We start from the raw sequence: 27910 nt of genomic DNA, 5'->3' as shown, positions 1-27910 counted from the left end.
TACTTCTAGGAATGTCTGTTTACACTTTTGACCGGCTGGTTTGACATATTAAGACACTGATTGTGAATTTGAATGAGAATGACGTCAGAACTCTACGTGCCAAAAAAATCACCTTGATTTGAATGAATGAATGAATGTTTATGAACATGTGTATCTTTGTAATATGACTGCTGATGGATCCTGGTGACTTTCCTGAAGCTTAAAAAAGAGGAGACAATGGAGAGAGAGAGAGAGAGAGAGAGAGAGAGAGAGAGAGAGAGAGAGAGAGAGACAGAGAGAGAGAGAGAGAGAGAGAGAGAGAGAGAGAGAGAGAGAGAGAGTCCCTCCATCCTTCCTGGTGGGAGGTTTGAGATGCGCTGCGCAGACCCGTCCGCTACCGACGCATCTTCCTGGCCTGCCCCTATTCTCTCTCTCCCTCTCTCTCCATTCTCTCTCTCTCTCTCCCTCTCCCCCCCTCTTTCCTCCTTTTCTGCCCGCCGCCGGTCCACCTGAAGCGACGCGCAGCACCCGAGATCCACCGAGAGACTGTGGCGTGTCGGCCGGGCTCCGGGCGCGCAATGCTGCGGTAAAAGGCCGCCGTCCGCGCTGTTTCCACGGGGGATGTAGAGTCGGATCGAGGTTCCGCGCCGTGTCCGCCCCGCTCTCCGCTCCGCTCCGCTCCGCTCTGCCCAGCCCGCTGCATCGCTGCTGCGCGGCCCTGCGAAGCTCACAAGATGTCGACCAGAACGCCATTGCCCACGGTGAACGAGCGCGACACGGAGAATGTAAGTGGACACGCCGGTGTGTGTTAGCGGGATATTAACGGACGTGGATGTGGTTGGTTTGTTTGTTTGTCGCACTGGTCGGTGCAGGGTTATGACGGCGCTTTTCGGGGGGTTACAGTGTTGCAGAGCGACTCGACCAATGAGCTCTCCGGCTTTTTTCTTCCCTCTCTGACGGGGATCAAAGAGCGGAACCCGGAGGAACCAGCAGGAACCCGGAATCACCCAGAATAACCCAAGAATACAGGGACGCGGCGGGCGCAGTTTGTGTGCACAACACGCCGGGGCTGAACAACGCATTGCGTCAGCGCGCCGCTCTGTAATGGTCACCGGGGCTCAGGCGGGATGTTTGGGCTGGAGGCAGCGCCACCGCTCCTGGGGGGTTATCCGTCAATATTTCGGGAGGGTGGGGGAGGATGGTGCCCTACTTTTCAATGGCGACGCTCGGCAGCAGCATCGCAATGTGACATCCATCACCTATTGGGCCCCGCCGTAACTGCACGCTCCCTGCCGGGGAGGGGGGGGGGGGGGGGGGGGGGGGTGGGTTTGTTATTCACCATTCTGCTGCCACCACACTTGTGATCCGGGGCAGCAAACACAGCCATGTATCACCGGGAGATTGTCCTATTCAGTGTGTGTGTGATGGAATGTTTATGAATGGCCACAGACCCTCTGTCAGACAGCAGGGGGGGGGTGGGGCTAGAAAGCTCCTGTTCTGTGGCTAAGTCAGTATGCATTAGGTGCTATGTATGTGTGTGTGTGTTTGTATGGCGATTCAATGTCACGATACGTTTCTGTTCGAAGGTTCAATCCTTGTTCATCTAAGAGTTACCATTTGTAAGTGGATCTCTTTTTTCTCCCTCCCTCCTTCCACCCCATTACACACACTGACAGGGCCACACTGAGTGATTTGGGGCCGCTGGGGCAAACCCCCTATGTTGGGCCCCTTTTCTCAAACCAAACATGTTGATATTTGTGGTCAAATCTGTGCTCTAGCTGTCAATAAGGATGTAGGATCAGAACCTGTAAAAGGTGCTGAGTAAGAAGTGTTTAAGTATCGGGGCTAAACAAAGTCAACGACAAAATCTCATTTATTTAGTTTTTTTCTGATGGGGAAAAAAGGCTCAGGCCTCTCTGGGACAAAAAAAGGTGTAGGTTACAGTGACAGGATGGTTTTCTATCTCTTCTAGCTGAACATTATTGTAAATTTATAGCTCAGAGGCTCCAGGCCTCACAGTTCAGTCCGCCCCTGCCCCAAGATTAGCACTTCACCTCCCTGACAGGCTCTGACATATCAAGCTTTGTCTGATTCTCCCGGAGGCTCGATGACACACAGACTGAACCTTAGTCATAATTAAGATTCATATTCTATCCCGAAGCACAAAGCCTGAAAAAGCACAGACAAACCAGCGAGGGAGGATTTTTTTTAATGTGCGAAAAGCAAAATCAAGGCGATGCAACTAAAGTGGATTGTGTGTCTCCTCTGCAGTTATCTCTCCATGATGTATCAGCTATCTGCCCATTTTCACTAATGCATCAGCTTAATGTAACTGTCTGACAGACGCAGACGTAGACTGCTAGGCGGCTATTCCTCTCTGCTTCAGAGGCTCGGGCCGGCCAGCCTCGCCTGCCTCTGTGTGCGACTCCAGCATGCAGCCCCGGGGCCACTAGCTGCCCAACTGCATTGCATAACGACTCAGTATTACTCAGAGTTGAACGGCTTTTAGTGCAGCACAAAGAAAAGCCTCCGTCCTCGCTGTTTTATTTTTATGTGTGTGTCTGTGCAGGTGTGTGTCATTGCTATATGCCTGGTTTCCCTGAGGACTCAAAGTAACTGTGCGTTTGCATATTGGCATTTTTGCAGCATTCATGGTCCAGATGCTGGAAAGAAGCACTTTGCACGTTTTGACACATTACACACAATATTATTGACTTTGATTTACACGAAGTCTCTCTCTCGCTCACACACACAGCTGCATATAGACTCTGACACAGGGGATTGTTTGGGTCCTGCGTCGTGGTTCTTCCTCCATCAGGATGCAGCTGGCTGAGGTGACGTGCACCCTGCAGGGTGTAGCGTTTCCCCGGTGAAAGGGGAGCAGGGGCGCCTGGGTAACCAGACCAAGGCTTTATTCTCTGGCTGGGTGTGGCACTTGGGAGCAGAGGATCATGGGATCTCTGACCTGGAGTGACATCAGCAGCTGTTGTAGAGGAGAGGAAATGGACCAGCAGAGACTTTGTGTTGCCTTTGCCAGTGTACTTATAACAAGGTGTTCCTAAGTCACCTTCACATGCTGCTCCACAGGGACACCAGGGCTCTGTAGGGTTAGCACAACTACAGGGGGTGTTTCAGCTCTCAGTTTCGTTTGTTGTCTCATCTTATCTGTTGAGCGATGACATCTGAAGGTGAAAAGGTGAAGGGGTCACAGAAGGAGAGGAGGGAGCCAAATTCTCTACCTCACGTTTCCTAGAAACCCAATCAAGCATCTAGCCAGCAAACAGGGTAAAGACCCCTAAACGTTCCTCAGATGTTACAGGGTTTCCTTCATGTTACCGAGGACACCTGGGCCACATGAGAACCAGTTGCTTCCCCATCAGTAATGTAGCAGAGAATGTCACAATGTCACCTGAACAGCTCCTGTTTGCTGGAAAGGCAGAGCCAGACACACACAGGAAGAATGCCGGGTCCATGTGTTTGGATGGAGAGCTCATTTTAATAGGCTCGTCTCTGACATCTCAGCCTTGGCACACGTAGACATCCACTGCAGCACTCTGCTGCATTATGTGTACGCCTGCTTCCCAAGTGTCAGGGTGCTTTAGCCAGAGCAAGGGTTTGTTTAGAGATGACCAGAGGCGAGAGGGCTCAGCCTCTATGTCAAAGCGATAATCCAGCGATGTTATAAAATGTTATGACTTTCTGGAAAAGTACCTTTGAAGTAGGTCACAGACATTGTTGGTGCAATTTTGAGAGATTTGGCATTTACTTACCAAGACAGTAATGCAAATGGACCTGTTTAGATCCATGAAATAGGATCACATTTACATCTCTAAAGCTTAAGCTCTACATGAAGTTATCAGTTTAATTAGTTACAAGTGTGTTCACTGTTGTCTCAGAAAGTGTTTTCCTGCGATGCTTTACCCTGACACTGAACCATGTCTGTATTTTCCATTTATCTCTATCTTGGCAGAAATAGCATGATAGGGTCCATTCAGAGGCCTATAGCCTATAGACCCCTTAAGTGAACCATAAATATCTCCAACTTACAAAGAAACAATGTTAAATATCAAGATCAGGCATAATTTTCCAGAAAATTTATACATTTTATAAACCATGTTTAAGTGTCTGCAAAGTTCTGGTCAGGTTGCAAAGATAACACTAATTTGCTTGTGTGGTTTTCCTGCAGCACTCGTCTGTGGACGGCTTTGTGGAGCCCCCGGCCCCCCCAACCAAGTCAGCAAGTCGCCACAGCCTGCCGCGATGCCGCAACTCCTTCACCTCCACCGAGGAGCAGCCGCACATCGGCAATTACCGCCTTCTCAAGACCATCGGCAAGGGGAATTTTGCTAAGGTCAAGCTGGCACGACATGTCCTCACTGGACGAGAGGTAAGAGGACGTAACTCTTCTGTTTCAGGATGTATTTAGAAACGAGACCTCAGCCTCTGTAACCTCTACAATGAATGAATGAAAATTACAATTCAAATTCACGAAATCTCTCATATTAAGGTTATCGTGTCGTGACACCTCCTGATCAGGCCAAGCCATCTTCCTTTCTTTGTCCAACGCAAACGTTCAGAGTGGCACGTTGCAGATCTGTCAGAGTGATGGACGTCTTGCTTTGGCGTGGCGGTAATTAAAGCTCCCGTTTCCCCTCAGGAAACAACATTGACCTACAATCTATTGGCTGCGTCTCCTTCAGCAGGACCCACACACAGCACAGACACACACAGACTCTGACAGCCAGATGCTACAGCCTCAGATGTCCTGCGCCCGCGTTTCATTAAATACCTGGTGGTATCACAGTATCGAGCGTAACCATCCCTCGGGTCAAACAGGTCACATTTGTCTCCACCCGCCGACCTTTGATGCTAATGTTAAACATTGGGCTGGCTACCCACTGCTTGTTGAGAAGGTCAGGCGGCGCTTTGTACGCCCGAGTGCTTTTGCTGGCTCATCAGAATGCAAAGGCACGGATCAGTGTGAGAGAACAGGTGGAAAGAGCGTAACCGACGGTACTAAAACTTAGCTTGAGCCTAGTGCGTCTCGACAGGACACATTTTGCTCACAGCAGGTTTGGCTCTATACAAACACAGCAAAACAAGCTCGTTAGCCACGTTTCCATGGGCAGCTCCTCAAAGAGTCGACTGCAAGATGGCAGTGATTCCCTTTATTGACCTTATTCAATAAGGTTTGCTTTTTCCCATCTCCTGATTTTAAGATTAGAAGTCAACATGGATGTATGAGGCAGGCAGTGGCTCAGTGGGTAGAGCTTCCGCTTGGGAATTGGAGGGTTGCCGGTTCGAGCCCCTGCCGAGGCGCCCCTGAGCAAGGCACCGAACCCTCAATTGCTCCCCCCTCTGCGAAGGGTGGTATTGTAATGTAAGTCGCTTTGGATAAAAGCGTCTGCCAAATGATCGTAATGTAATGTAATGTAATGTATGAGAATGAACCTTAGTTTAGCTTATTTTAGCTTGCCTCAGATCACATTAAAGCAGAATTTGGACAAACTAAAAGCTTTTTAGAACCTTAATTGGCATTTAAGTGATAGAATCACTGATGAGGAAGAGGGAAATAAAGCAGCATGTGAAATATTTTACGTCAATTGATGTCCTTTATAGAATCAATGTCACCAGTGAGCAAGGTTAGCCTTAGCTTAGCTTAGCCTCCGAGCACTGGTAAAACTAAGGGCTTTGTGGCTACCGTTGATTTTTTCTCATGACACCAAGATCAGAGAAGAAGAAGAAAGAGTCTTCTCCATTATCTGAGATCATGACCCCAAAATAAGAACACAGAGGACAGGAGCGAGTGGAGGGTAGCGACATCATGCTGTGACTCCTGTGTCTCCTCCGTGGCCTGCGTGTGAATCTTCACATGTACTGTATGTGTTCTGTATGCATGTGCGCGTCTGTAAGGCGCACATATGGCCTATGTGTTACAAATGTGCTGAATAATTAACAGTGATGCACGTTGCCCTTCTGTCACTCTGGAACTGAATTATTCACCCTCAAATCCATTAGTGAGGGACCACACACTCACTCACACACGTGCACACACACACATACACACACACTCGCATCCGGCGTGTTGCTGTCTGTACATTGATCAAGTCTCACAGTTTGTGGACGAAAAGGGAAACAGCGGCGCAGTGTAGCGTAGAGGAAATGTAATAAATATCTCCCACTCAAAGGGAATAGAAGAAGAAGTTGGAACAATAATGCAGAATCTGAGGACAAATCAGACACCTTCAGGCACGCGTGACACACACACACACACACACACACACACACACACACACACACACACACACACACACACACACACACACACACACACGTGCCACACTTTTGTTTAGTCCACAGCAGGAGGAAGTAGGGAGGAGGTGGGTGAGTCTGGCTGTATCTCCCCACCTGAGTCAGGCTGCAAATAAACACCACCTGCCAGTCACTCAATCTGTGTGCTCACTCCTGGTGTTCACTCTGCATGTTCACTCCTTATGCTCACTCCTCATGCTCACTCCTTGTGTTCACTGCGCATGTTCACCCTGCGTGTTCACTCTGCGTGCTCACTCCTTGTGCTCACTCCTCATGATCACTCTCGTCCCTCCCTGTCACGCTGCTCCTCACCTTTCCCACTACGCTGCTCCGTCAGGGCTTTTTATGTTTCGGCAGCCTCTGGATGTTGCATTGTACTGCAGTTCTCGGGGAAGCCCAGCTCATCCTGAACACGCTGCATTCTGCCCACCATGACTCAGCGTTTGCTCTCCGGTTTTCCCTTCAAGTTGCATAAGATCGGACCCAGTGGAGCGCGTTCTTATGCCCACGCTGCGTGGGAGCATGCGGGGGTGCGGGGGCCGCTTGTTTGTTTGCATTTTACAGCCATAAATCAAGTTTATTTTTAATCAGACCTGGATTAAACATGGTGGGTTGGTTGGGGTCAGGGTCGGGACCTTTGCTATTGATTTGTTTGGTCAAAGGTCAAGGTTATAGGACAATGTCAACAGTGTCAGCACTATGCTAATGTGTGGGGAACATATTTAACACAGATATTATGGCAATGACAATGAAATAAACATTGTCCTAGATATTTGTCCATAATGGGTGAAACTACCATACATGTTAAAAAGTAAATATTTAGCACATCCTCTCATGAATATATTCTTCTCATTACTTGTATGTTTTTACAAAGCTAACATCATATCTGTCATCATAAATATTTAATGAAGGAAACTCCCACAGTGGGTTCCCCTCCATATGCTCTGTATGTTCTCATCTATTTTCAAATTACCATCTCAGTTAGGTTTCTCCCCAGTCCACTTGATTAGTATCACACACACAAACACAAACACACACAATTTAATTATCCAATACCAAAGTTGATGGTTTTACCAACTAAACTACCTATGAACTCCTCACCATTAAGCTTTAAGGTTCCGCTTGAGATGTTTATCAAAAAATGTTGAAACATCGAGTCGATTTCACTTGGAAGGAAATTGCTCAGTCAGACTTAATTTCCCATCAGCTATTGACATAAACAATGGATCAGAAATGAAAGACAGACTCATATCAGATAGTTATGTTCTAAACTGTGAAATGGTCTAATGGTCCATACAGCTGGAGAGTCTGAAAGTCCCTCAAGTGGCCCCCAGAGGCCGCGGCGCTCTGAACAGCAAACAGCTGACTCGGCCTGCTCCTGCCTTTAGGTTACGTTGTGTAAGATAAAGAACAGTAGCGGCATTGATTGTTGAGTCATTCTTAAAGCTGTCTCATAAGGCCGCCCTGTAATCACTGTGAGGAAAGAAACAAAGTGGCTGCGAATCACCAACATCAAAACAACCAATTGTGTTATTTTGCTGTAATTACGTTCTGATGTAAAACTGCAACGCCAATCACTTAGTGTGCATAATGCATGAGCCCGGCGGTGAGACTGCATCGTGGCTCGGTTAAGTGGCTTTGTGAAAAGGTGCTGAGCTCGGAGGAAGTGTGTGTCCGTGTGCAGTTTGGGGCTGATTATTGAGCGAGAGGGATCAGACAGCTGCCCAGTTAGGTCGAGTCCCGGCCAAGAGCAGATGACCGCCCAGCAGTCATTTACTAATGCTGCTCTGGCACACACACACAGTTTATTAATGTCATTCTCTGACTCCGTCTGCCTGCGGGCACAGGTTCATCTGCATGTCTGGGGGTGTTCTTATCTGCAAAAGGGTTGCTTGATAAGTTCCGAGCCCAGTGTAGGAAGATCTAAGTGAGAGATGTTGCCCTTTTTTTATCTCCCTCCAACTCTTTGCATGACACCAGTGGGATTTGATTCCAGTTCCAGTCCCAAGCTGTCTTCTTGGCTGCGCAAAACAATATGATATGCTATAACATCATCTGAGCCAATAAGAGATCCTGCCAGGTCGGCCGAGAGTCACGTTTTTACACCTTTGAGTATTATGAAGTTTCAGATAGTATTTAAAAACTGTGACATTATGCTAGCTGGATAGCATAATGTGAAGATGAACAGCTAACCAGGCAGAAGAACAAAGTCCAACATGTTAGTTAGTCTCAGCTATGTGCTCTGTATTTGTGAGGATTTCTCAAATATTTGTTGTGCCGCCATAGTTATAATATTGAGCAGCTGAATCATGGCCAGCAGCTATCAGATGACATCATAACTGTGCATGGACAATGGAGACCAAATAAAACACTTCAACATTTATCTGTCATTCTCTTTCTCTCCTTCCTCCTCTCTAGGTGGCTGTGAAGATCATAGACAAGACTCAGCTGAATCCCACCAGTCTACAAAAGGTGAGCCACTGCCGCCGCCGCCACAGAGCGTCCCCCTGGCCACACGTCGGTTGTGTTGGTCAGCGCTCTGTCCTGTTATTCCTCAGTATTCCCGCTCTTTTTCCCTTCCTCCCCGCGGCCACTTTACGTAATGTAATCAGATGTATCATGACGGATCACAAGGCTCATTTAATCTCTGAACTCCCTAAAAGCTAGAAGATGAATACACTCCCGCCTGTCTGTCACTTACGCCTGTCCAGCAGTCAAAACCAATCAGAACAAAGTCTTGGGACGAATTCCCAATTACCGAATCCAAGCTCTCATGCTGATCGCACACACACACACACACACACATGCACACACTCACACGCACACACACTCTGCTCCTCGTGGTAGCTTCCCTATTCTGGTGTGATTACTGCTTTTGCTAACGTCTGCTAGACTTAAGCTAGCTGGCAGTGACTCGCACAAGTCTGCAAACATAAAGTAAACACACTGAGCCTCACTAGGAGACACGTGTGTTATTCCCTCGCTGTTGGTTTGTGTTCTTATGACGTTGTCGATGCAAGTGACTAAAGAGCGTTTGTGTGTAACATCTGTGTGCTGCTCAGTCAAAGTTACATAACGTAGCTTGAAGGCTTAAAGCTAAACTGGTGTATGTGGTTGTGGTTGGGCGGGTTAGCATTCTTCTTCATGGTTCTCCTCACCACTGCGGCGTGCTCGCGGACGGTGTACAAATTGCTAAGCAACTGCGGCGGTGAGTCACTGTGGTAACGGAGCGCCGTGACCTCACCCACACACATGCGGCAGGCAGGTGATGTGTTGATGGATCGCTTGACCTTAGCGCTCCTGCGACTCAAACCGAGTAACAGCGCGCGACCGCCGCAAGCCACGTAATGAAAATAATAACGGCAATTAGATTTGCAAAACGTCTGCCCCGTCGTGTTGGAGATGACAGGTGTGAAGTCGGCGAGTGTTATGGAGCCGAGCGGAGGAAATGAGGACCCGGGAATGATTTCATTTCTAACAACAATGACACAATGAAGACAGACGCTTCGGAAATGGTAGAAAATGTCAATAAAGCAGCAGAGTTGACGTCAGAAATAAGAGCCGTGACGCATGAGGGAGCGCCGGTTGTTCTGGTTTCATGGAACGGGAACGAGTCCCAGGTGACTGCGAGTACTTAAGGGAGTCGATTCTCAAGAAGAAGAAGAACATGAGTCTCTCTGTCTGCGTGAGCTGAATCATGTCAGCCTCAGGTTTTTTGGAAGGAAGGAAGCAGGTGAGGACAATCTCCAGTCAAAGCAGGAAGTGCTGGGATCAGAGGCAACGCGGCCACGCCTTCTTTTCAAGATGGTTGTCCAGATTTCAAAGAGCTTTGAGCACAACCAGAACGTGTAACCGATCCCTACTCTCACGTCTCAGCAAATCTGTGGGAATTTCAAGCTCCTCCATTGATTGAATCAGAGATGGATGTGTTTCACTCTGCCGCTTCTTCCTTTGTTAATCGCCTCCTTTGTGTGTTTGCTGATCTGATAACGACTCGTGCTGCGCGGCGTGAGGCCCCGCTGCCGGCTCCGTCGATGAGGGGTCGGTTTGTGCTCTGCAGAACCAGTCGGGTCTGTGTTTAATTATTCAGGCGTCCTTTTTAGATGTCAGCTGCAGATACACTGAGAGGGTCGATGCTCAGAGGCTCTTTATGGACCCGGAGCTATTATAGGCACAAGCCTGTGTATGCGCCACACAGTTGGGTTTGCAGCGTGCAGTTTGTTGGTGTGCTTCGCCCCTGAGTGCTGTTTCCAGTGATGCTGTTATCTCCGTGCAGAGTGTGCGGTTGTGTGTGTGTGTGTGTTCTTAGCGGCCTGTGCTGGGTCCTATAGGTCGCTGTAATGCTATACTGAAGTGCCATCTGCAATGCAGGAGCCGGTCTTGTAATGCAGCAGTCGTCTCCTGGATAGAATCGATCGTCTCATTGACCCTTGAGTGTCCTACGCTGTCCCTGGGTATCCTCACATGTGGACGCATTAAAGAGAACGTCCGCCCCAACACACAGGTTGAGACTCCCGTGACCTTGAACAGAGCAGAAAAATCATGCTGGTTGTTTTTCTGTCCTGCCAGAAAGTTACTCTCCGTTCCAGGAGGCAGATAGTAAACAGCAGGTGTGGCTTAGATTTACACATTCACAAAAAGACCGTTTCTTCATCTTTATACAGGTTTTCTTCTGCATTTCAGTTTGCAGAGGAGCCTTTTTCAATCAAACTGTGAGGAAATCTTGTACTTAAATGTGCACAAGAAAGGTTTGAGAGTATTTCTGAGCTCACACACATTGAGCTGTGTGAGGCTCTGACAGCTGGACGTCTCTCAGCATCATGGAGACAAACTGTATTTGGAGAAGCAGCAGGAGGGATCCTGGGGATTTGTTCTGTAGATTGAAGTGAAGCACAGACTTTGTGAATAAGCCCACGTTGGACGATTCCTGCGCAAATATGACTTATCTACAACTTCAATCATATTTGTCGGTGAAGCTCAATTCATAGGATGACACACAGTCCTGCACACAGTCAACACTACAGCCTGCGGTCTTTATGTGAGGATACTGAACTAAATACTGCACAGATCCAGATCTAGACCTGGTTCCTGTCCTTGAGATAATCGGCACAGACAGAATGTTCAATCCATATTTTTACAATATAGAAAAATCTTAAACCCTTTCCTGGAATCTCAATGAATTGGAATCAATGCTGAATACTGATCAGTGAGAGTCCAGTTTTGCTGTTTTTGTTGCTTTTACACATTTGACATGTATACATTTTATACCAGGAGCACAGTTTACTGCATATTTCTACTATTGGAAAAAAAATGGAACAATGGTGCATTTAAGTGCCGTGGTATTATGGTGGTATCATATTTCTATGTAGTATAATGTCCTCATCATGGTTAGCTCATGAATGCAGTGCAGTTTGGCAGCCCCCCCCCCCCTAGGCTGACCATCACAAATAAAGAGTCCAGTTGTGGGAAAACCCCTCCCCCTCTTTCTCCTCCTCCCCCTCCTCCTCCTTCATCCGGACTAAACTGGAAGAAGCCATAAAAGGGTTAAAAGGGCATCTGGCTGCCTTGGTTGCCACGGTTCCTTTATGACCCCCCGACCTCTGGCCGGAGCAGCAGAGGCGAGGGAACAGGACAAAAAAGTTTGTTGCGGAATAGATTTTCTTTCTTTTTTCCACCGCAGGAGTTTTACAGCACAAAGCAGCTTGGCGTTATTTTTAGAGCAGAATTAAACCTGCCGTACCGTTTACTGTGCAGCGTGCTCATCGCTGACGTGGTTGTTTGTGCTCCGAGGAGGCCGATCTGCTCCCTGGCTCGCTGTGAACGGCGGCGCGCTCACGTCAGCCCGTCCAAATGCCACAGAGTTCTGCCTGCGCCGTCCCCAGAGGAGGAACCGTGCTGCGGGCTCGCTCGCCATCTGGCACTGTGGGGCGTCACACACACACACACACACACACACACACACACACACACACACACACACACACGTCTGTAGAGAGTGAATATCTTTGCTTTATGCAGAAGTCTTATGCAAAGGTTGACTGATAAGTTGTGAGCTCAGATCTAACTGGACGCTCTTCTGCTAATGATAGTTTTGACCAAAGTTGTTTTCTTGGCTCTCCGAAAAACCTCCACTCATCGTCATCATCATCATCATCAAAGTCTAAACCTAAAGCTGTTTGCATTTTTGAAAGGAGACAAAAGTCTGATGCAGGCAGATCCTGCAGAGGAAGTGGCTGAACTCATCACTTATGTCAAGTGAATGCAGTTGTTATGCAAAAACAATGCATTGTGAGAAACCTTGCAAAAGTCTGACTCAACACCCTTTGACCCCAGTTAACCCTTTCCTGTCCTCCTACATGAAAGTAATGGACTTTTGTAAATCAGGCGACACAGACAAATTCTCTTCTGATCTTTGGATCTCTGATCTATTATTAAATATATTTTTAGGAAGCAGAGTTTCTTACTTAACAGCTGATTGTATTGTTATTTATTTACAGGAAGTGGTTACAGAGGTTACTGTCGGCCAGAATCCGTCACGTGTTGAACCTCACGTTCCTTTCTGGCTCGTTGGCGTTCTCTGTCTCAGTGTGACTTTGTGGCGGTTTTGGTTTGGGGGACAACAGGAAATGAGGTCAGCCGGGCTTCCAAAGCATCTCCTTAGATCCGCCACAGGAAATGCATCGCTTGTCATCTGCGGTCGGCGATGTTGACTTCGTCATGCTTTTGAGGCATTTCGTCCCTAAAATCTCTCTGGCTAATCCCCTCTTTCTCTGAACAAACACTGCACTCATCCCACCACATGCTGTTACTGTTTCATCCACCAATCAGAGTCACTTCCTCTCAATAAGTCAACTCTGTAAACCGGGAAATGACAAAAGATGAGTGAGGGCACAGATTGATGTTTGCAGAAGCTTATTTTGATGAGTTGTGGGCGGTTCCTTTTGACAATGTTGATAATGGGCTTGATTGATTGATGGTGAGCTGCTGGGAGGCGGCTCTCTACACCTGAGGGTGGGAGTGATTCACCTGTTATTAGAAATCCACCGTAACTGCAAAACAGGAGTTAAATAAAGAGAAGATGAGATGTTTATCATGATGGCGTCCTTTCATCTGTACTCTAACCTTTACTGCGTGTCGCTCCGCGTTCCTCTGACGTGTGTGGTGATCTGGCGGCGCCCTATAGAGGAAGATGCTCTGTGATGCTGGATGGTGTTTCACAGGTGCTATTTTCAGCTCAGAGCAGCAGAGGACAGAGCGGCTCAGAGCGACACACTCATCTGAATGTCATTGACACGTTCGATCCTTTTGTGTGTCTCTCTGTCTTTCTTTGACAAACAGCGAGCCGCGGTTCGATGGCGGACGGATAACGAGCCGTTTTGAAGTGTTGCACAGATATGCAGGCAGTGCTCGTTAGAGGGCCGCGGGCTCCCAGGCTTCACTGGATATCTCTGTGTAATCTCTGTGTTTCAAAGCAGCTGTGTCTCTGCGACGGAAATAGTCCGGCCAGTGTTCCCAGTCGTGATATCTGCCGTTCCGCTCCCTCTGCATGGGGACGCTGCTGTGATTAAGGCTAGTTTGGAAGTCTGGCTGCCCCTGGGTGGCTGGAAGTAGGTCACTGGCACAGACTACTGAGACTCAGGCCCAGTGTGTGTGTGTGTGTGTGTGTGTGTGTGTGTGTGTGTGTGTGTGTGTGTGTGTGTGTGTGTGTGTGTGTGTGTGTGTGTGTGTGTGTGTGTGTGTGTGTGTGTGTGTGTGGCTAAAACACTTAAAGCCTAATGATGTCAGATGTTGCATTGCTCACTTTGATCCAAGTAAATTGACTCATTACAGAAGAATAGCTCAGTAAAGTAACAAACCTCATTTTAATTTGAATATGAAAAAGCATAAGAGGCTTTGTCTCATTCTAACTGTGCTTCAGTACTGAGAGAAGAAGATGCTACTTTACAATATAAAACAAATCAAAATCCCAATCTATGCATGATCATTTGCTGTGCAGCTCATTGATCAGGTTATTGATCCTTCACATCTGTCAATAACACAGTTACTGTCCTCAGTGACAATTCACTGTTTAGAATGGAGTTTGTCCTGATTATGAAGAGAAATGTGAGAAAAGGGAACACAGAGAAAATCTATATTAGTGTAAAATATACAGTTGATAAGATGTTAATACTCAAGTAAAGTACAGATACACATATTAGATTTTAGATAGAGATTCGATTAGATGATAGGAGATCCACTTCATTGATCCCTGCTGTATTCCATCTTTTGTCTCCTGATATTGGATCAATAATGATGTCAGCTGGGCTCATCCTCATCCTCATCCTCTCCCATCAGGCGTCATGGCGACTGCGTCTCTATCGAGCCTGCATCGACGCGCTCTCTAGCTGCTGTTGCTGTTGTTGTTTTTCCGCTCCTCTCCTCAGATTTGTTCTCATTTGTAGTTTCCGAGCGGCTGCACGCGTGGCGGCCATGTGACGGCTTTAGGGCGCTGACGCACGCCGGAGCCAAAGGCACAGAGAGGAGAGGAGAGGAGAGGAGATGGGAATGCAGGAATGTCTGACTCTCTGCTCATCACTCATTCATAATAATAAATGGATGGGTGCCTCACACGCACACACACATACACACACAGTGCTGAGGTTATTCTTGTGTGAGGCAGAACACGGTGCGGTTAATGCGTCGGTGTGTTTCCACTCCAGTTGACTTGGGTACCTTTGGGGGAAACGAGCTCTCAGGCCAAACCAGCAGCTGATGAATTATCATGAAGGCTCCTCACACAGCAGAGGAGCTCCACTCTGGCAGGACCTCAGTCAGATCTGGGCTTTTTAAGGAGACATGTGTTTGTCATTAGAAGGAGTTAGTGCTGTCAGAATGTCCAGGTTGACTCCTCTCCTCTGAGACAAAGACGTCTGTCCCCAGCTAAGGCTCCTTTCATGATGTAACAGGATGACATCAACCTGTAATACGTGGAAATTCACTATTGACGAGTTCACCTGATCACACACACACACACACACACACACACACAGGTTGCATGCGAGGTGAGTGAGCGAGTGACCTGCGAATCTGTGCTTCATAACAAATAAACAGTCAAACAAAAACTGGTTTAAGACTTCATCATCTGTAGTTAAAGTAGGACATAGAATAAATGAATACATAGATTGAATACATAGATTGATGCCTTGTGTGTATGTGTACTGAGATTACTGTTGGCTTTCGTCTCGTGCAGAGCGAGTTACTTTCAGTCTTATGTAAGCTTCCCATAGGAATTGAGCGTGTGTGTGTGTGTGTGTGTGTGTGTGGGTCTCATGTGATGAGGAAGAAGACAAATCAGAGAAGCAGGCAAACAAGTTAGAGGAAGTGAGAGAGAGAAAGAGAGAGAGAGAGAGAGAGAGAGAGAGAGAGGAAAAGAGAGTGAGTGTGTGTGTGTGTGAGAGAGAGAGAGCCTAAATGACAGTGGTGATGACAGCGTTTGACCCAGAATGGAATCAAAACAACACAACACTGAATTTTTTGCATCTGTGATCACAAAATCAAAACAAAAATGACAGAGAATAAACAAACAAACTGATATTATAAACATAAACTCTAATCAGGTTTATTAGACATATTTTCATTTAGGGATTTCAAGTTTTCTAATAACATTAGTATTCTCGTTCTAAAACACAATGATCGCCTTCGACTGTCCCTTGTAGCAGCACCGGTGTGCATACTGAGTGAAAACATTCTCTCTTTTTAAGGCCCCTCACGCCCAGACAGCCTGCTCTATTCTGATTGGCCAGCCCGATTGTGGTTGTGTGTTAAAGGAGGTGTGTAACATGTGGATATGGGAGGAAAGGACCAATCAGGAGGAGCCTCTCATTCCAGCTGAGCGCCTCAATGGAGCAAAATCACAAAAACATTATATGTCTGCTTTGAATTTGTTGTCATCAGCGGTCAGCAGATGGGTAAATCCGTGTCGGCCTCAGGTAGCGGTGGAGGTTAAATCCCGGTTGAAACCCAACACTGGAGCGCTCGTCTCAGCAGAGCGTCAATGATTGAACAGCAGCTCTGAGTGGCTGCGGCGGCTCGGCTGACGTAAACGCGTCTCTCTCTCTGCTGGAATAAAGCTCCAGGAGCACTCACACTCTGTCTTAACCTGTCTGGGAATGTCAGGCTTCCGGTTTCAGAATGATTTTGCTGCTTTCCTTTGTTAATTCATCTCAAGGCTGGAATTTTGAAGTAATTTTTGCAGTTTTTCTTTCAATGATGGTGAACTGAAGAGCAAAATCCTTTAATAAACAAAACAAAGAAATGTTAGTGGGAAGGACATTTCTCAAATTTTGTTTTTAATTTCAGTTTTATTTGTTTTTGTCATTTTTTTTCCATTTTAGTCCAAATTAATCAATATTCTCCCGAAATGTGCAATTTTAGTGTGTCTGTGTGTGTGTGTGTGTTGTGTGTGTGGGCTGCAGTGGCGCTGCTAGAGTTGTAAGTCTGCTTATTCTTTGTCGCTCATATTGCTTTACACACCACAGTTTTCCCATGATCCTCGGCTCCTCTTGTGTTGCTGCGCGCGGCGGAATCTAGTTTCAGATGAATACACACTCACATCGGGGGTTTATTGTGGCTCAGTCTCTCGGCTCGGCTACATAATCTGTGTTTAATGATGTGACATAGAGGGTCGCTGATCTGGTGATGTCACTTCCTCCTCCAAGTCAAACACAATCAACACAACACAATCCAGCATTAAAATGACAAACAAATGTCAACAAAGGGCCCACAAATAAGATGAGATGATGCTGACTCAGCAGAATAAGATGGAATTGATATATTGTCTAGTTAAAGTTAAAGTGTGTCTTAGTTTGAAATGTTCCTGGATGCACTAAAACACACTTCCTGTTTTCTCCACAGCTCTTCAGGGAAGTCCGAATAATGAAGATACTGAATCATCCAAACATAGGTGAGCAACTCAAATGTGATAATGTTCTGTGAGCTTGTGGTGTGTGTCTGTGTCCCTGTGTGTGTGTGTGTGTGTGTCTGCCCCAGTGTTGTGCTGTGAGCAGCCATGAATGGACTCAGTGTTGTGTTTATGATGGGGCACTGACAGGACAATCAGCTGACACCCGTGCAGAGTGAAGCCATGACTTTTGTGACAATGCTTGTTTGATCTGGTTGTCCCGTCTTTGTCGTCGTGTCGTCTCCGCTTCTGTCCCGCAGTGAAATTGTTTGAGGTGATTGAGACGGAGAAGACGCTGTACCTGGTGATGGAGTACGCCAGCGGGGGTGAGTGACGTACTGATTCACACACACATACACACACACACACCAGGGGTCATAAAGTAAATTCAATTGTAACATGATGACGTCACCAAGTTACAAAAGGAATTCACCAAGCAACACAAAGCTTTCAGAGCAGGTTGGGATCAATGGGTTTGACTTACTGGATGGATTCCTCCAGACATCTTACATTATTATTATTATTGTTATTATTATTATACAGAATAGGTATAAAAAGCAGAATTTGTTCTTTTAAGTGCAAAAAGCAGTTTAATCTATGACACATGAGCTCCTGTTGTGATTTGGTCAGATGATGATCACACTCTTGGTCATGATGATGATGATGATGATGCTGCCGATTGGTAATTGGATCTCCTCTCTCTCTGCTTGCTGCAGGAGAGGTGTTCGACTATCTGGTGGCTCATGGTCGGATGAAGGAGAAGGAGGCCAGAGCCAAGTTCAGACAGGTGAGTCACACCGCCACAGCCGCTCACAGACCAGAGCCGACTGCACCAAACTAGATTCCCAGAACCTCCCGCTGCTTCGTCACCATGCGCAGAGGGGGGAGGGGGGGAGAGGGAGCGGACGGCGGCGTCAGAGTGAAGACGTATAGACGTGCTGAGAGACGCTGCTGCTCTGACATCTAGTGGTGCAGCGGTGGAGATGTGGCTCTGTTGCTCTGCGTCAGAGCCGCTCTGCTGCTCTGCTGCTCTGCTGCACGTCACAGGGAGATGTTGCAGCTTTTACTCCTTCACATCGATCCCATGCCCGCAGTTACAAGAGACGATGCAGATTTTCACTTTGAGTCCAACGAGACGAGACGGCTTAGTATCAGGCTGATAAACATCTCTACGTTTCGACAAGGGTACAAACAGGTTCATTCATTTATTCAGCCTGTTGACATGTTTATAATCTGAGCTCTACTGTCTGCAAGTGTAAAGTCTATAAATATATGAGGATTTCTTTACATTCGTCTCATTATTTCAATCCAAAATATGAGGATTTTACTCTTTTCTGCCTGAAAACGAACACATTCTGGAGCAAACTGTGCTTTTCCAGCTCCATCAGGCTCACTTACAGCCTGTAAAGGAACAGAATCAAAGCATTCAGTTTAGCTCAACGTCTTCTTAGTAAACGATTCTTCTGTTCTCCTTCCATGTGAGGATTTTTAAGTTGGAGCCAAAAGAATAAACTAAGCCGGTTTGTTCACATCCCTGCTGTCGCTATTTAAAATCCCCTCAGTGACGGCTTTAGATGACTCAGATAGAGTGTGTGACACAGTGTGGGTGGCGTGTGAGTGTATAGATGTAGCTCCACGTTTGGAAAGGTGTACGTGCTGGCGTGTGTTTGTGTTTGTGTGTGTGTGTGTGCTCCCAGGTGGGTGGCGTTTGTGGTTTGGTGTTTGATTGATGGCTCCGGTGGCATATGCTGCTGAGAGTCCTCTGTCGTCTGTCAGACCAGCAGCTCGACGTGTGTTACTCACACACACACACACACACACACTCTCACACCCGATAAACACACAGGGGCTTTGGGCCTCACACACACTCGAGCCTGAAAAAGCACAAAATCCCAACAGCTCACTTGCTTTAAATGGAGGTGAGAAAGCTCAGATAAGGATTGTGAAACACGGCGTTCAACACAATAGTGAAGCTGTGTGTTGTGTAGCATGTGAGCCGCAGGGCCGCACACACATCAGTCTGACTCCAGAGCAGAGCACACACACACTCAGGGAGTTAGGCCCAAAACTCACAGTGCCTCTTCCATTTCACTCATTTCATGCTTATAGATGTGTTTCATTGATGCTGTGTGTGTGCAGCTGCAGCCAGATGTTCAGGGTCAAGGGGGCGTGGCTTCTTTCTACCTGCAGCTGACCTGGAAACATGTTAAGACAAAGACAAGGACTTGTATCTGAATCAAACCCGGGGACATTGACAGATAAAGATGGACACATTTTTTTACTCTTCTATGATGTGCTCATGGTTGTGGCGTGTGTGTGTGTGTGTGTGTTTCAGATCGTGTCTGCAGTACAGTATTGCCACCAGAGGAGGATAGTGCACAGGGACCTAAAGGTGAGGATGGAGCCTACACACACACTGCACAGTTTGAACCCCACACACTCCTTTTCAACATCCCCTCTTGTCGCTCTCGTCTCTCCTCAGGCTGAGAATCTGTTGTTAGACGCCGACATGAACATCAAGATCGCCGACTTCGGCTTCAGTAACGAGTTCATGGTGGGCAGTAAGCTGGACACCTTCTGTGGCTCGCCGCCCTACGCCGCCCCGGAGCTCTTCCAGGGGAAGAAGTACGACGGGCCGGAGGTGGACGTGTGGAGCCTGGGGGTCATCCTCTACACGCTGGTCAGCGGCTCGCTGCCCTTTGACGGACAGAACCTAAAGGTGAAAAGCAGCCTCTGTCCTGTGTGTGTGTGTGTGTCTTTTGTAACGGGACGTTGTTGAGACTCGCGCGTCACAAACGCAGGATTCTTGTTGACATTTCTCCTTGCAGCAGTTTGGGCAAGATGGTGTTGGTTTGCTAATCCCCAATATATCTTCCTTCCTGTCTGTCTGTCCGCCTGCCTGTCTCTCTCTCTGCCTGTGTGTGTGTGTGGGTGTGGCGTGCAGGAGCTGAGAGAGAGGGTCCTGCGGGGAAAGTATCGTATTCCGTTCTACATGTCCACAGACTGTGAAAACCTGCTGAAGAAACTATTAGTGCTCAACCCTGTCAAACGAGGCAGCTTGGAGGTACGAAGAGTTCAACCTGTGACGTCCTCACACTCACACACACTCACACACACTCCCTACATCACCAACCAGCTCAGCAAACACTCAATCAAAAGGTTATTCATCATCAACAGTTAACAATCCCTGTCCATCTATTACCATTGATCAGATTTGTCATTTGTCCAAACCTCAGTCAGCTGATGTCATGTCCGTCCCCGCGGCGGCGGCGGCGGCGGCGATGTAGCGAGTCCCGTCATGTTATAAAGCTCTCGCTGTATTCCAGGGCGTGTCCAGCCGGGGGGGTTTGGTCTAAAGTCTCTTTGAGTCTGCAGCAGGCGAATGATCGAACATGCTGCAACAATAATGATTACCGTCCTCGTACATCGATCCATCTTTCGATCCTCAAGAGATCTCAAGAAAACAAAAGCTATTTTCTCAAGATAATGAAACGTTTCTGACCTCGCTACGGGAAAAATAGACTTTTGACCGCCATCCAAAATCCTATCAGCAGAGAAACCGTCAATCAAATGACAGAATGATCTTGTTGTTATCACATTCCCTCTATATTCTAACTAAACTATATGAGTGTGCATACAGGAGTTCTAACTGTTTGTTCCTTTGTCAGCAAATCATGAAAGACCACTGGATGAATGTGGGTCACGACGAGGAGGAGCTCAAACCGTACATCGAGCCTGAGACCGACTTCGCTGACGCGTCCAGGATAGGTGTGTGTGTGTGTGTGTGTGTGTGTGTGTGTGTGTGTGTGTGTGTGTGTGTGTGTGTGTGTGTGTGTGTGTGTGTGTGTTCCTTTCCTGTCCACAGTATACACACTCAGTGATGTGTGTTGTCGTGTGTGTGTCTCCAGAGCTCATGGTGACGATGGGCTTCCCTAAGGACGAGATCACGGATTCTCTGCAAACCCAGAAGTACGACGACGTCATGGCGACCTACCTGCTGCTGGGCAGGAAAGCTCCGGAGGTCAGCAGCTCGCACGCCACCTGTGTCACCCCCCTGATTGCCTCATTGATTGATTGATTGATTCTCACGGGTCTGTGTGTTTCAGTTCGAGGGGAGCGAGCCCCTGGCTAACAGCGTCCTGGGCCAGCGACAGCGACCGACCAGCGACATCAACAACAGCTCCAGCATTTCTCCCGCCCATCCCAAGGTCACGCGCAGCATCTCGGCCAGTCAGAAGCAGCGGCGCTACAGCGATCATGGTGGGGATGATGATGATGGTGGTGGTGGTGGTGGTGTCGTAGAGAAGCCAAGTAAAGTAACCTCGTCCTTCCCGGCTCTGACAGTGCTGCTGGCTGCTTGTTGTGTAGTGGGAAGTTGCTGGTTAAGTCGCGGCGGATTGGGCCGGCGTAACGCAAGGACGTTAACCCGTGCCGACGTGCCTCTGAGCAAGACGCTGCTTCCTGTAGGCGTGTTAGAAAAGGCTGGGAAAGCACGTAGAGTAGGGAAGAGGGTGGAGTTCTTTTAGGTCTGAGTCATTTTCTGTATTGAATCATTAAAAGCTGATCAAAGATTCATCAGAGCATTTAGTGACATCACAGCTGCACTCAGGACCCTGAAGAACCAGCTCACTATACTCAGAAGCTCCAAGAGGTGCTGTGATGGTGATGGGCTCAGTTATGGATCCAATGCACTAAACTAAGTGACGTCTGTGTCTCTTCAAAACCAAATCCCGTCCTGGTTATGAGATCATGTGTGTGTTTGGATCAACAGTTCACCTTTTCATTTTGAGTCACATTGCATTGAATCTTGGCTGTTGAGTTAAATCCTGATTCACTGCAGTTGCGACACTTTTCAGAGCTCTAAAGACAAATCTGTAACAAACTATACTCCATACTGTGGCGTCACTAAATTGGGCAGAACTCCACCTTCTTCCCTCCTCTGTAGACTCCAGCAGCTTCCACTCTGCTGCCGTGTCTCTGAGCACTGCAGCAGAGTGCAGGCAAACCAAACCCAGACGTTAAATCACATTTAATGAATTCTGCGTCGTAGCTTTAATCGCGGGCCGTGGAGAAGAAGACGTTAAAGAGGAAGAAGAAACCCCTCCTGCACCGACGCCTCTCCGGCCGCTCGCCTCGTTGTCATGCGCGCTGCGTTCGGAGCAGTGACTCAACCTCAACACTGCACCGGTTGTGTGGCAACTTCCTCCTATGTCATGTTGGGGGGGGGCATTGTGTCTGGCGCCATCTACTGGCTGGCTGAGTCCCTGCGGCTCCATCAGTCACAGGAGCATGAGGGGGGGAGGGGGGGGCGGGGTTAGCTTTGCATCCTATCTGCTCACCTTCTTGGGGACAAAGTACCTGTGCCCACCATGTATGTGTGTGTGTGTACTCGTCACTCCACACACTGGGTGACCTCATGTGGACGTCTTGGCTTTGTGTGGCTTTGCTTGACACCATCTGTCTCCGTCTAAAGCTGGGAGTTTGTAGGACTGCCCCCCCACCTCCCCCCTGCTGTTTGATCGGCCAATAAGGTGTCAGATTGGTGCTGGACGACATCGTCACTGTTTGATGTGTTTCTTTTTAGTATCTTGACCGTGTTTTGTCCAGTCAGTGCACAGGAAGACAGACTGGAACACACACTCAAAACATTTCAGTATTGATCAAATGCTTCTTCTTCTTCTCTCTAAACATTGTAGATTGTTTATTTCACAAAAACATCAAATCCTTAAAGCAGCGGGCGGGGCGAGTCCTAGAAATGTGTCAGAGTTATGAGAGCAACAACACGCCTGCTTCAGTTTGTGTAAATATGTTGTGTATGTGTGTGTGTTCCTTGTAGTCGGCCCCTCCGTGCCCCCCGCGGTGTCATACACAAAGCGCGGCCAGGCGCTGAGCGTGGAGAGCGACCACAGGGAGGAGTGGGACGGAGCTCGCAGGCTGGAGCTCAGCACGTCCAAAGGAGACGTCCCCGCCTCGCCGCTCGGAGTGCAGGAGAGGAAGAAGACGAGCAGCGGCACTGTGGGGGTGAGGAAGCACGAGACACAACAACGAAGAAGAGGAGGCTGGCACATAATGATGAGGGAGGGGTTAATAGTAACATCATTCTCTCTCTCTCTCTCTCCAGACAAATGGATCAATGACTCGTAGGAACACGTATGTGTGTGAGCGCACCTCCACTGATCGATACTCAGCTATACCTAACGGCAAAGACAGCAGGTAAACACACACACACACACGCACACACATACACACACAAAAACACAAACACACACACACCCTGGCTTTAATCTGCAGGTTTCAAACACGTTCCTACCTCTCTTTCTCTCTCTCTCTCTCTCTCTCTCCCTCCCTCTCCCAGTTTAACTGAGGTGTCGGGCAGCACCACGTCGACGGCGATAAACGCTACACGACCTCGCCACACCAAGTCCATGTCGTCGTCGGGACATCCCTCCAAGAGCACACTGCCCCCTATAGACGACAACACAGAGCTGAAGGCCAGGTGAGCAGGACAGAGACACCTGGACCCGGCTCGGCGTCCTCTGTGTCCTCTGGCTCTGAGACGTGGTGTGTGTGTCCTCTTAGAGTTTTGTGTTGTGTTGTCCGTCCTCAGCTCCTCCCCCCGAGGCCCCACCACCTCGCCGTCTGCCCACAGTATCAGCACGCCGGAGAAGAACCGCTTCCCCCGCGGCACCACCAGCCGCAGCACCTTCCACGGGGCTCAGCTCCGAGACCGCCGCAGCGCCACCTACAACGGGCCGCCGGCCTCGCCCACGCTGTCGCACGACACCGGGGCCCTCGCCCAGCAGCGCCGCGGCACCTCCACGGGCATCATAGGCAAGATCACCTCCAAGTTTGTACGCAGGTCAGTGGAGACGGAGCGGCTCAGGTCTTGGGAACCAGAATCTTCTAAACTGAAGCCTGCAAGACATCATTTAGCCTCTAGATGGCAGGAAACCTCAAGGCAGGTTGAAATGGCTTCATGCTGCAGAGAGCATGAGCAGCAGAGTGCGTCATCAGAGGAGACGGAACTGATCTGATCTGATTGGTCATTCGGCCCTAAGTGCCAACATATTCCTTCATTCTCTCTGTGATTTCCATGGATACGCTACCTGTGGTTGTATCCCATGAGGAACACTTAACCCTTTATGAGCAGCAGTTGACACATCATTATCTCGTCTGAGAGCGTCCGTGTGTTTGTCTCTCTGTTTGGGGCTGAATGATTCACTCTCTGCCTGAAACGGGGAACATGTGTGCTGCTGCTCATTTGCAACAATTTATTCTGCTTATTTTCACATAACAAGATAGATTTGCTATTTAAATCACAAATGATCACAAATAACCAGTTAGTCCTCTCCTTCTCTCCCTCCACTCAGAGCTCTGTCTTTCAGGTCCAGGTAGGAAACTCACCTGCTTGCTGCACACAAACTCAAACTCTGTCCTCTGGCCCCCTCGTTGTTTGTTTAACCCCTTTACGCCCACTAGGCCACGCCCTTGCCCACTGACACCCTGGTTATGCAGTGAGTGTACGTGCCCCCCTATGCTGCCGGCCCCTCCTCTCCTTATTCTCCCCCCGTATCCTCACTAAAGGATCTGACCCCTGACCCCCCAAGGAGTTGATGGCGGTTTTCCCAGATCAGCAGGGATTAAGGAAAGGTGGCGTTCCGTCGGGCTGCACTGTTTGTTGAAGAGATAAATTTGCGTTAATTGCCACACGTGTGACGAAACAAATGTGGATTTTTATGTTGAAATGTTCAGGCCTGCATTAAGGACTGCACTTTCACTTCAATGAAAATGGAGAAAACGTGTCAATGATTGGTCGTTCTCTTCATACACGCTGCAGTGTATAACGACCGACTTCTTCACGACCCCCCACAGAGCGGGAGCACCACTGGAGGTGTAAATCGTTGATAATGTCTCAGTTTGGTAATCACGTGTGGCAGTTTTTTCGATTTGAATTCGATCAGTAGTGCAGCTGGAGCGTACAGTAGGAAGGATGTTGCATTTACATTACATTACATTACATTACGAGCATTTGGCAGACGCTTTTATCCAAAGCGACTTACATTACATTACCACCCTTCGCAGAGGGGGGAGCAATTGAGGGTTCGGTGCCTTGCTCAGGGGCACCTCGGCAGGGACTCGAACTGGCGACCCTCCGGTTCCCAACCCCTACCCACTGAGCTACTGCTTCCCCATTTATAGCTACTAGAGCCTCTGGACGTCACCGCCACCTGATTGTGTGTTGAACCAATCCTGAATCCCGGGAGTGTGGACTTCTTTCCTGGCATGATGCCTGACACCCGTCTGTGTCTAGTGATGATGCAGTGCAGTGGGTTGGGGATGGGCAGCATCCTGACGTCAGCTCACAGGAGTAACGGTGTATTCCTGGTTTGTTTCAGGGTGCCCAGTGAGGGAGAGGCCAGTGCCAGTACAGGAACGCCAAGGTGAGAGTTTCACTGCAATGTCGTTTGAACAGAGAGCCAGTAACCGACCTCTGACCCCTCAACGTCTCTCTCTCTCTCTCTCTCTCTCTGTTCCTGTCCGTCTCTTCTCTTGCACTCTTCCTGTCTTTCCAGAAGCGTGTCCGGCGATTCCAAGGACGACGGCGCCCGCGACTCCAAGCCCCGCTCGCTGCGCTTCACTTGGAGCATGAAGACCACCTCGTCCATGGAGCCCGCCGAGATGATGAGGGAGATCCGGAAGGTGCTGGACGCCAACAGCTGCGATTACGAGCAGCGCGAGCGCTTCCTGCTCTTCTGCGTCCACGGCGACGCCCGGCAGGACAACCTGGTCCAGTGGGAGATGGAGGTGTGCAAGCTGCCTCGGCTCTCGCTCAACGGCGTGCGCTTCAAGAGGATATCGGGCACGTCCATCGCCTTTAAGAATATCGCCTGCAAAATTGCCAACGAGCTGAAACTGTGACCGCAGACGGAGTTGGCGGTCGGTTAGCTCTGGTCAAAGTCATCTCATCACTGGATTAGTGTTGACTACGGGACAAAGCTCAGCACTGAAGGACCTCACCACGCAGAATCAGGGTGGACTCGGCTGGTAACGTGCAATACTGGCCACGAATGTACTGTACAGGGTAGTGGACCGGAGAGATAATGCAAGATTTAACCTCGGAGACGGAGAGATCGCAAAAAACAGCAAACCCCCTTTCTTTCTTCCGTCCGGCTCTCTGCCATCAACCCGCCGCCGCTGCCGCCACCGCCGCCGCTCCTCGTCGTTGCGGGATGCGTTCACGTAACACATGCAGTATGCAACCGAAGGCGATCCTGCAATAATGTTTTCGATCTCTTTTTCTAAACGCCTACTACACGATCTACTCTCCTCGCTGAATAACCATTAAGATTCCTGAAAGCTAACGTAAATAGCCGCTTTTCCACCTGTGTTAAGTCAGTATATAGAGCAGGCTGGAGCCCCATACTAGAACTATGTAAAATAATGCATTGTACTGTATGCATAACATCTGCAGGTACTGTATTGTATATTGATTTTGAGTTCTGTACAGAATTTTATTGTCAATACTGTCTTTTTTCTTGAGATTTGAGTTCTTTCCTAATATGATTCGTGTCTCTTCGAGCATTCTCCTTATCGGTCTGTGAGGTTGTTTTATTTTTTTTAATTCCTTTTTTAAGAGCCACAGTATGGAAATAGTGTTTTTGATTTTATTTAAAGAGCACTAAATTATTTTGTTGTATTACTGAGGGAGGCGTTCCTTTGCCTTTTACGTTACGTTGCTCTGTTTTATTTGCCTACGGGGGGGAAAAAAACAAAACACTAAGTTGCACCACGTAGACTTGAGTCGTGACCTCAGTCGGAACTGAAAGCGCGTTCACTTTATTTTTCTCTCAACAGGGGGTCGGCGGCGAGGAGATCCCACTGCGGTTGCACAAGTTTTCCAGGGTGACGCGTGTGAACATGAGAGTATGCGGCTGTGTTTCTTTCATGTTAGATTAGTATTCCTCGGTTACGTGAAGCAGGTCTAAATCGACTCCCTTCAGAAAGCAGAAGGTGGCGCTGTGGACCCTCTGCAGAGTCGCTTTAGCCTGCAGCCGGTGTGATTGTGCAGGTACTCGTGTATCTCCTTGCTTGTGTTTTCATTATTTTTTTTGTTTCCCACCAGATTTTATTGTATTTATTCCATTACATTGTAATGTGCTGCTTTGTAGAACTGAGGCGTGCACTTTGTCGGAGAAAATAAAAAGGATTTTATTTGTTTGTAATTATTTCATTTCATTTCTCTCGTCTAAATCCTTCATTTCACAACTACCTATGAGATGGCGGTTGCACACACAGTATGTAACTTTTCAAAAACACTTCATTGTACATGAACAGAAACCCTCCCTAACATCCTGATAGGATTCCATGTCTCTGTCTCTCTTTCATGTCTCTAGCGCCTCCCAATCACTCAATGGAGTCCAAAAAAGTTCAAATTCTCTCCCAGAGAGGGGATTGATTCTTTGAGGTCGAGCATCATACCTCTGCTGTTTAAAGTGTGGAATTTGGGGTCTCTTGGTCTGAATCCTGAGCCCAGCAATCAGTAAAATTTCCGTAAACCTCCAGATATTTTTAAATATCTGAAACGTTTGCCTGTGCCTGAACTTAAACCAAACACAAGGTCATATACTGTATGACATATACTGTATGTGGTAGCTCATATGGATCCACACAGTTAATAGC

At 48.1% G+C, this 27910-nt stretch overlaps 1 protein-coding gene across 2 annotated transcripts; it reads left to right on the top strand.

Moving 5' to 3' along the window:
- The first annotated feature begins 380 nt into the window (after positions 1–380).
- Positions 381–26985, top strand: mark1 (MAP/microtubule affinity-regulating kinase 1). Of its 2 annotated transcripts, none has more exons than XM_076160423.1 (18): positions 381–764; positions 4166–4366; positions 8710–8763; positions 17185–17233; positions 17491–17556; positions 17947–18017; positions 19566–19622; positions 19713–19949; positions 20175–20294; positions 20899–20998; positions 21139–21251; positions 21337–21490; positions 23067–23251; positions 23352–23443; positions 23586–23726; positions 23838–24089; positions 25627–25671; positions 25804–26985. In XM_076160423.1, the coding sequence occupies exons 1-18, from the start codon at positions 714–716 to the stop codon at positions 26147–26149; spliced, it is 2334 nt and encodes a 777-aa protein (XP_076016538.1). In that variant the 5' UTR covers positions 381–713; the 3' UTR covers positions 26150–26985. The 2 variants fall into 2 exon arrangements, with proteins under 2 accessions (XP_076016538.1, XP_076016537.1); XM_076160422.1 differs by having other exon boundaries at positions 21337–21541.
- The last annotated feature ends 925 nt before the right edge of the window (positions 26986–27910 follow it).

This window comes from Genypterus blacodes, unplaced genomic scaffold, assembly GCF_046128005.1.
Source record: "Genypterus blacodes isolate CSIRO-AG114 ecotype Tasmania unplaced genomic scaffold, CSIRO-AGI_Gbla_v1 ptg000105l_1, whole genome shotgun sequence".
NCBI classification, from domain to species: Eukaryota; Metazoa; Chordata; class Actinopteri; order Ophidiiformes; family Ophidiidae; genus Genypterus; species Genypterus blacodes.
The sequence above is the reverse complement of the archived record's forward strand: the minus strand, read 5'-3'. Positions and strand labels throughout refer to the sequence as shown.

Bases quoted from the DNA above. Each gene is read 5' to 3' on its own strand.
- mark1 (XM_076160422.1), top strand. From the start codon at position 714: ATGTCGACCAGAACGCCATTGCCCACGGTGAACGAGCGCGACACGGAG. The intron at 20,999-21,138 runs GTGTGTGTGTGT...GTGTGTCTCCAG, and splicing joins CGCTGACGCGTCCAGGATAG to AGCTCATGGTGACGATGGGC. The intron at 21,252-21,336 runs GTCAGCAGCTCG...TGTGTGTTTCAG, and splicing joins TGGGCAGGAAAGCTCCGGAG to TTCGAGGGGAGCGAGCCCCT.